We start from the raw sequence: 9139 nt of genomic DNA on the forward strand, positions 1-9139 counted from the left end.
ATATAATTTTTTGTCACTTCAGTAGAAAACAAAACTGAATGTTAGTTTCTTAATTTCTGCATCATCAATGTATATGCTTATTTGGACATAAGTAACACAGGAAACATTTCTAATGTGGTATAGATAAGATTATTAAATGCATTTTATCATTGCTGCAGGTCAACAGCACTGGTCATTGTGGCATTTTTAGCTTCTGGAGAAATGAAAGCACTTTTAGAGGAGCTGGCTCTGGATCCTCCTCCACCTCGTCAGTGGATAGGAAGTGAGGGCTGGATAGCTGAGAAACTCTTCATGAGTTATGGTTTCTGTGCAGGAGCCATTGGAGTAGCTATTCAAAAATCTGTTATTCCAGGTCTGAGAGACTTCCTGTTGGATCTCTCTCCCTCTGAAGTAGCTGCCTCCTCAATGCTTACTAAGTTCTGGGAGGAAGCATTCAACTGCACACTGACAGCTAGTAAGGGACTTCTTCATTGTTAGTACCAATGAAACATATTGGGCAAGTAATACCTGTTGCAGTGTGTAATTTTTAAAAATGAAAATTCATTATTAATACTATTGTATACATACAGAAATACTGTGTATGTCTTTATGTGTATGCAGATGCTGATTCAGACAAGAGAGTGTGTGATGGAAATGAAGACATTACAACACTGATAAATCCGTACACTGACACATCTCAGCTAAGAGTTTCTAACATGGTGTACAAGGCTGTTTATGCAGTAGCTTATGCCATTCACAATGCAATGTGTGAGGAAAATAATCTCATCATTCAGTGTGACAGAAAAATAAAACTGAAGCCCAAACAGGTCAACAATGACTTTTTCATATTTTTTGTTAGCCAATTATTCCAGTCATTATTTTTGAATGCTAGAAACATAAGAAGTTTAATCTTTTTTCTTTTTTTGTATATGCGTATTTTACAGATTTTTAGTGCATTGAAAAAAGTAAATTTTTCACGCAATGGTTACCATGTGTCATTTGATGCTAATGGAGATCCTGTGGCTTTTTATGAGCTGGTCAACTGGCAAAAGAGTGAAAGTGCAGTTACTGAGCTGGTTACAGTAGGATATTATGATGCATCACTGCCTAAAGGCCAGGAGTTTCAAATCAACAGGAACATATCTTGGGTAGAAGGTGTCACACAAGTAATAGACCTAATGACTACAATAAATAGTTTGAGAACTGCTGAGTCCAAGCTGCTTTATAAAACCAAAAACTGTGACCATTTTGTTGTGACAGGTACCAGTGTCAGTGTGTTCTGAAAGTTGTCCTCCAGGATCTCGTAAAGTGTTGCAGAAAGGAAAACCCATCTGCTGTTATGATTGTATACCATGTCCTGAAGGAGAGATTAGTAACATGACAGGTATTTTCAAATGTTTTCATTCATGCGTACATCAATCATTACTTTTTTCAATGCTATAGCAACCTTTTTATGTTTTAGATTCTCCTGATTGCTTCCAATGTCCTGCAGAATATTGGCCTAATGCAGAAAGAGATGCTTGTTTACCCAAACCTGTGGAGTTTCTGTCATTTGATGAAGTCCTAGCAATCATCCTGGCTGCATTCTCTATTTTTGGAGCCTGTCTGGCCATCATAACAGCAGCTATTTTCTTTTGTCACAGAACTACACCAATTGTTAAAGCCAACAACTCTGAGCTGAGCTTCCTGCTGCTCTTCTCTCTGACTCTGTGTTTCTTATGTTCATTAACTTTCATTGGAGCTCCCTCTGAGTGGTCCTGTGTGCTAAGACACACGACATTTGGTATCATCTTTGTTCTCTGTATCTCCTGTGTTCTTGGCAAAACTATAGTGGTTTTAATGGCCTTTAAAGCTACACTTCCAGGTAGTAATGCCATGAAATGGTTTGGACCTCCACAACAAAGAATGACTGTGGTGTTCCTTACATTTTTTCAAGTTTTAATTTGTACTGTTTGGTTGGTTCTCAGCCCCCCTTTCCCAATGAAAAACCTGAGCACATACAAGGAGAAGATCATCCTGGAATGTGCATTAGGCTCTGCTGTTGGCTTCTGGGCTGTGCTCGGCTACATTGGCCTGCTGGCTGTTTTTTGCTTTGTGTTAGCTGTTCTAGCTCGGAAACTACCTGATAATTTTAATGAAGCCAAGCTGATAACCTTCAGCATGCTGATATTCTGTGCAGTGTGGATCACCTTCATCCCAGCATATGTCAGCTCTCCTGGAAAATTTACTGTGGCTGTGGAGATATTTGCCATCCTGGCCTCCAGTTTTGGACTGATACTGTGTATATTTGCTCCAAAGTGTTTCATCATATTATTTCAACCAGAAAAAAACTGCAAGAAATATTTAATGAATAAAATGTAATAGCAGAACTATAATTTTGAAACAAAATAGGTAATAACAGATTCAATATTGCTATAAAAGTGTTTAATTTTGTTCTAGAGAAAATTGTCATGCAAGCTTATTCAGGTCCCTGCCCCCTGTTCTCTGTTAATCTTCAGCCCACCTTCCTAGGTTCCTCCCACACAGCACAGCTCTGATTTGTGAGCGTGCATACTTGTAAACAGGATGCGTGTGGGGTGAGCCAGGGGTGAGCCACAGCACTGAGCTGAGAGCTATGCTGCAGTCACAGGTAAGAACAAACCATCAACAATGTATTTTTAAAGGGGAAATATTGTGTTTCTCAGGCATACATTTAAATACTGTACCATAATAAAGGATTTATGTCACCTTTAACTGTTATTAAAATGCTGCTTTTATATTTAAATAGAAAATAAACGTATCTTCTCGTCACTTCGTCTTCTAAACACCTTGAAATTGGCCTCTGTCTTCCGCTTCTGTCTTGCCCATTTGGGGTGGTGGTGGTGGTGGGGGGGCTGCTATGATACAGTTTACTTGGCATCTGAAAATACATTTCCTCAAATGTATTTTTAATCTGAAAAGAGCTTCAATGAGTGAGAAGTAATGTTAGGAGCCCCGCAGAAAGTTTAAGTTTCACTTTCACCGGAGAGCTGGCAGGAGTCATTGTCGGGGTGTGTGGGGTGGAGGGAGGGGTGCACACTGCCATGAGGAAGCTTGGCTTAAAGACACATCCCAGGGGTGTTTCTGGTACCAAAAGGCGTTTCTGGTCCCCACCTGTCGTTTTGCTCCTCAGCATGGCTGCCTAAAAACACTGCAGGATTTCTCAAACATGCATGAATGAGTCAGAGCAAGGCTTTGGGCATGTTTTTATGAGAGTATAACATTATAACATGATATAAAACTCAAAAAAGTTGATTTTACATGATATTGCCCCTTTAACCATCATGCCTTGCCTATACTTTATCTACACAAGTGCTTCTCAAGTCTTTATGTATTTTGTCATAACATTACATGTAAATTATGTTGCACTCTTTTTATAAGTTATAAATAGCTATCAAGCTATCATAACACCGTAGCTGCATATTAGCATTGCTTAATGTTAGATAAAGTTTATGATCTCAGCAACATGACAAGCCTGTGTATTAGTATTTTTCAGCTCGTTTTTTTGCACAGTGTGACATTTTATCTTTATGTTATGCAGCTAGAGTTTTTGACAGTCAATGGGCTCCAACCAGAGCATCTTCTACTAGCATACAAACAGGGAAGCTGTGTGCTGAAGCATCATGCAGGTCACGTGGGAGATGCAGCAGAATGGGTTGAGCTCCTGAGAAACTCAGAAGAGGACATTGTGCACTTGGACATCTGCATTTCAAGCCTACCTTCCACACATCAAGGCATTTATTCTGCATGCAGGAGTCTTGTTTCTTGCCAGGAGGATCTATGGCTGACCTTCCAGCTGATGGTGAAGACAACAGGCAGTTCCACACTAAGCATACAGACAGTTTGTGGTTTTGCACTACTGGTCAGAGCAGGGTGCTGAGTGTAGACAATTCAGGACTGTTTTCCACATCTTCAAGGACAATACAGGGGATTTTTCCCTTGAGGCTATAAAATTTGAATCCTGTCTTGTCATGTATAAAACATTTTCCTATTTAAAATAATATTTGTAAAAGAATTTGGGTAAATATTATTCAGTAAAGTGTTAAATGTTTTTTTTGGTACCTGCTTATTTGTTAGAACTAAAGCATCACTTTATCATTGAACATTACTGAAAAATCTTGATCAATTACAAAACAAAAACTTACATTAGGAATCATGATAAATCACTGGGTCAATACTAGACATGCAATGAAAAACACTAAAACAAGGACTAACATATTTAAATTTTGGCGTCACTCACAAGGACTTTCAGCTGTGCTTTTGCCCGTCGAGGGCCAATGAGAGGCGGAGGGGGACGGCACTGCCAGACCCTGCCGTTTTTCTGTCCGTTTTCTTTTTAACACCGGGATTTGGTGAGGCATTTTGGTGTTCTCGCACCCTGCCTCCCGGACTGGGCACTGCGCTAGTCAACCACACCTGCAATGAGTTTGGCTCATCATCTCCAGGCTTTTTAAGGCAGTGCTGGAGTTCATCTCATTGCTGAAGCATCGTCTCTGTTTGGTATGAGCTCAGCCTGCTACCTGTTATCCTCATGCAAAATTATCTTACCTGTGTACCTGTTACCTACCTGTTTTAAGAAGCAACCTCCAGCACGTTTACCTCCTGCCTTGGAACCCGAGCCAACTCACCAGGATCTCATGCGCTGCCTCCCACGTAACACTGTAAATAAATCTGCACCTGTAAATACTCACCTGTGGAACCTCACCTGTTGGACCTCCTCCTCCAAGTCTCATCTCCTTTTCCAACCCGTAAACCACCTCTTCAACTACTTGCCTGCTAAAAACCAATACTGGAGAATCTGCCTATTTCTCACCTCTGCAAAAACTCTGTTTCAGGTCCTGTCCCCAGCTCCCGGCACCTGTGTAAATAAAATCACTTACTTTTTGTATACCTCGTCTCAGTCTCTGTTTGTCAATAGTACTTGCTCATGTCGACCTCTTGAAAACCTGATAGAATGCTTCAGCCGAGCCATATGTCCGTGAGCAATACTACTGATAATCAGACTCTTGGAGCCACTAATCAACCCGAATCCAAAATTATTGATCATGACCAAAAACTAAACCAGTTATATGCAGGGCAACAAGAAACCAGCACTCTATTAGGCCAAATCACACAATGTATCGCTGCCCTCGATGATAAATTAAACTCCTTTTTTCCTATTAATCCTGTCGTTCCCCCAGCTGCCACGCCCCCTCCGCCTGCTATATCTACTAGAGAACCAGACATCCGACCTTCTGAGTTTTTTGATGGGGACATAAATCAGTGTGGGTTTTTTTTTTTGCTTCAATGCCGGTTAGCTTTTGCTCGTTCTCCTTCATTTTTTCCTACTCATTCTGCCCGAGTAACCTATATTGTTTCTGCTTTGAAGGGAAAAGCCCTCAGATGGGCCCAAGCTTTGTTGTCCGCTCATTCCTCAGACACTCTCACGTCCTAGCTGTTCAGCCAAGAGTTTCAACGTGTGTTTGACCATCCCCTCCAGCAGGAGGAGGCAGCGAAGCGGCTAATCAACCTGTGACGAGGAAGTAAGTCCGCAGCTGAACACTCCGTGGATTTTTGGATTATTGCCGAGGAGGCTGGTTGGGAAGAGCTTGCTTTGAAAGGTATTTATGTAAATTCTTTATCAGAGCAACTAAAAGATCAATTGGCTTCCCGGGATGAACCCGCAAGCCTGGACATTAATCACCTTGTCCATACGAATTGATAACAGATTAAAAGAGCGAAAGAGAGAAGAACTACACCTCCCAGAATCAGCGGGTTTCCGTTTTCCCCATCAGTGGTGAGTCTCCGCCTCCTCCCACTACAGCTGCTATCAGTCCCGTCGAACCCATGCACATTGGACGCACACGTTTGTCTCCTGAAGAAAGACAAAGACGATTCGCAGCTAAATTATGCATTTACTGTGGCAACAAGGGACATTTCGTTGCCACCTGCCCGCTGCGGGGAAATGGGTCGTCTCGTCAGTAAACCAGGGGAAGCTGACGAGACAGGACCATTTCTCCCCTAACTGTTTTTTCTTCCTGCTACGGTAATTTGTGGACAAACCAAACTACCGATTTCGGCTTATGTGGACTCTGGTGCTGAACAAAACCTAATCTCGAGTGACTTAGTGGAACAACTGGAACTTCCTACTGGTGGGGCTCGGAGATCTCTGCTTTCAAGATGAAAAAAGATGAGGAGACATCGCTTTTTCGGCCAGCCGAAGAGGAAGTTTATTATTGAGTTCAGTAACACATTTCAAACGACAGGACAGACATTCAAAACTAGGGGTGTCCCGATACCAGTTTTTTCAAGACTGAGTACAAGTAGGAGTACTTCAGTTTAGGTACTCACCGATACCGATACCAAGTAGCGGGGTTCATGTGGATTTTCTGTCCAACTTGTTGAATATTAAACAGAATGAAAATGAAATGCAATTATCATAGAAAAACTGATAGGTAAATATTATGTTTGACAATAAAAAGGTAGTGCAAACCCTGACAAGTAGATAAGTTGGTATACATATATCACACCATAACTTTTGAAACCATTTATTTTATTTCAAACATGGCTCTTTTTTATAAGGCCACACTCCCTCTGAATGTATTAATGATACAAATACTGCAAAACAAATGCTGTTGCATATATTAAAAAAAGTCATTTTTTATACATTTTCCTCAACATGCAACTACCAAATTTAAATTAAAATGTAAACTATAATGTAAATTTTATCAGCACATCTATAGAAGTTTACTCTGCTTCAGTCTTAAACTGTTTTAAAAAATGAATAATAGTAATAAAGTGCAGTAAATTGCAGTTCAAACTTAAATGGAACAACTAAAACAAAATCTCAGAAGAACCAGAGTGAAAAATAAAATGCTTTTACAACAAACTTCCTTCCATACCCTGCTTATGTCTTAGTTTGTTCTACAAGAAAGAAAAAACAGCATTGAAGTTATTGCAACAACTGCTACATATAGTGATGTTCATGAAGGCTACTGCTAGCAGCAGCAAACTCTTTGAATTCTTTGTCATGTCTTGTCCTCAAATGTTTAATCAAATTGCTGGTGTTAAAACATCCAACTTTCGCTCCTCCCCTCAACAGTTTAGCAGAGCACAGCAGACAGTCTGCTTGTGTGGTGTCCTCCGTGCTGATCTTAAAATATCTCCAAACTGCAGACATGTTACTTCTTCTTCTACCGTCATCGTTCTTCCTCTGTTATTCGGGGGTGCGGTCGGAAATAACTTGTCAGTGCACTAGTGCCACCGCCTGGTATGGATTGTTGTTTACCCTTTGTGCTGCAGCGCAGCACAGGAGGGGACAAAAGCGGTATTGGTTAAGAGTATCGGCCAGCTTTTACGAGTACGAGTATGAGTACTTGATGCTGGTATAGGACCCCTATTCACCCCTATTCAAAACTGAACTGACGTATTTAGAAACCAGACCTTTTTATACCCCAGTTGTTTGTCATCATACAAAGCCAGGAAAGGGTGGGCTTTTCCCAGAATGGGCTGGAAATTTAAGATCACCCAATACACACATTAAATGTATTTGTGGACTGCTGATGATGTCAACTTTTCCAGAATGTTCTACCAGATGTTTACATGACCCTTATTCTGACCTTTTGTCCCTAAACGTACTACTAGAATCCCCAACAATCCTCCCTTTTTGAGTATAACTGAAACTAAGGCTAACCATTTTTATTTCATAGTGCTACATGCATAATAATAATGAAGATAATAAAACCTATCATAATACCTTTAATATATAGCATAACATGTTAATAAAAAATAAACTATTCTGAAAAGTACAATGCGTAAGCTAAATACTGTTTTTAAAGCTCAAAGGTATCCTGGACTTATCTTACCTAAGTTTCATCCATGCAGGCAGTTGCTGACACTCCCAATGGAGCCGAAAAACGCGGGCTGGCCAACACGGTAAAATCTGTCCACGGGACCCCCTCCCTCACAAGGGGCTCCCACCTCTGGGCCAGGAGTGGCAGCACACACCAATGGCTAGAGACCTTTTTCGGCCTTGCAGCTAATTCTTACCTCACTACCTGCCGTATAAGACTTAAGGCAATATCCAACCTTTGAGTCGCTTAATGAATACATGATAGATAACACTTTTAGCACACTTAGCCTTAGCATAAATGACGTCATAAATGGTAAACATGAATGGCAAAATAATGAATTGACATTACAGACTATTAAATGCAAAAATAATAACATGATAAATGATAAAAAACCTGTAAGGAAAACATTAATGATGAAACACTAATAAAGGATAAATGACATACAAACACAATCATAACAGAATAAATGATCAAACAATAAACAAAGATAAATGCACCATGGTGTAAATTCTTAAAAAAGGATTAACTGTTTCGGCCGTTGGTTAATATAAAAGTTCTGTATCAAAAGTCCATGATGATGCCTGCATAAACTAATATACTCCAAAATAAAATATGATAGGAATAAAAGTATATGCTGTTTTTAAAACAAGTTCAGTTCAGTTCAGTTCTTTGTTGCAAAAACAAAGTAAAAGTGTTCGTTGGGGGCAGAACAACACTCTGGAGGAGGGCTTTCCTTGGAAGAGTACATCAGCCTTTCCACTCTGTTACCAGCTCTTCAGTGGCCAGTGAGCCTCCTCAGCCTCCTTTAAGCCTTAGTTTTTACCAGACAGTTCGTTGGGAGGCGGGGAGACATCCCCTGTGGCCATCTGAAGCTGAACAAATTGGTTTGCAGCAGCCAGGTCCATTTGAGCCATCACCTTGCGAGTCCACTAATGCTTCCCAGCCGGCAGGATGCAACATGCCAGAAAGGAGATTATGATTAGTACTAATATTGTGCTAATCCCTATTTTCACTATCATAGCTATTCCTTGTCCTAAGTTTAGATCAAACCCACTCCACGACCAGTCATCTTTACCAGCATTTTCATTTAGTTCTATTTTTAATGCTCTAATTTTCTCCATGGCCTCGGAAAACACTCCTCCTGGCATTGTGTTCCGAGGCACATATGTACAACATTGGTCTTTAAACATCTGACAAACTCCACCTTGAGTGGCTAATAAGCAGTCTAATTTTTTTTATTTTTTTTTATTTACTGTTATTTTACCAGGCAAATCCCATTGAGATCTCAGATCTCTTTTTCAAGGGCGGCC

The 9139-nt window shown here is 40.4% G+C and overlaps 1 protein-coding gene across 1 annotated transcript in view; it reads left to right on the forward strand.

Annotated features, from left to right (window-relative positions):
- LOC106520605 (extracellular calcium-sensing receptor-like) overlaps window positions 1-2340 on the forward strand; it is a 26059-nt gene extending 23719 nt beyond the window's left edge. The window contains exons 9-13 of the mRNA XM_014012792.1: window positions 159-472; window positions 613-806; window positions 924-1145; window positions 1240-1363; window positions 1442-2340. Of these exons, the coding sequence (XP_013868246.1) occupies window positions 159-472; window positions 613-806; window positions 924-1145; window positions 1240-1363; window positions 1442-2340 (1753 nt within the window). The remainder of the gene's footprint in view (window positions 1-158; window positions 473-612; window positions 807-923; window positions 1146-1239; window positions 1364-1441) is intronic.
- The last annotated feature ends 6799 nt before the right edge of the window (window positions 2341-9139 follow it).

This window comes from Austrofundulus limnaeus, unplaced genomic scaffold, assembly GCF_001266775.1.
Source record: "Austrofundulus limnaeus strain Quisiro unplaced genomic scaffold, Austrofundulus_limnaeus-1.0 Scaffold95, whole genome shotgun sequence".
Classification (NCBI taxonomy): Eukaryota; Metazoa; Chordata; class Actinopteri; order Cyprinodontiformes; family Rivulidae; genus Austrofundulus; species Austrofundulus limnaeus.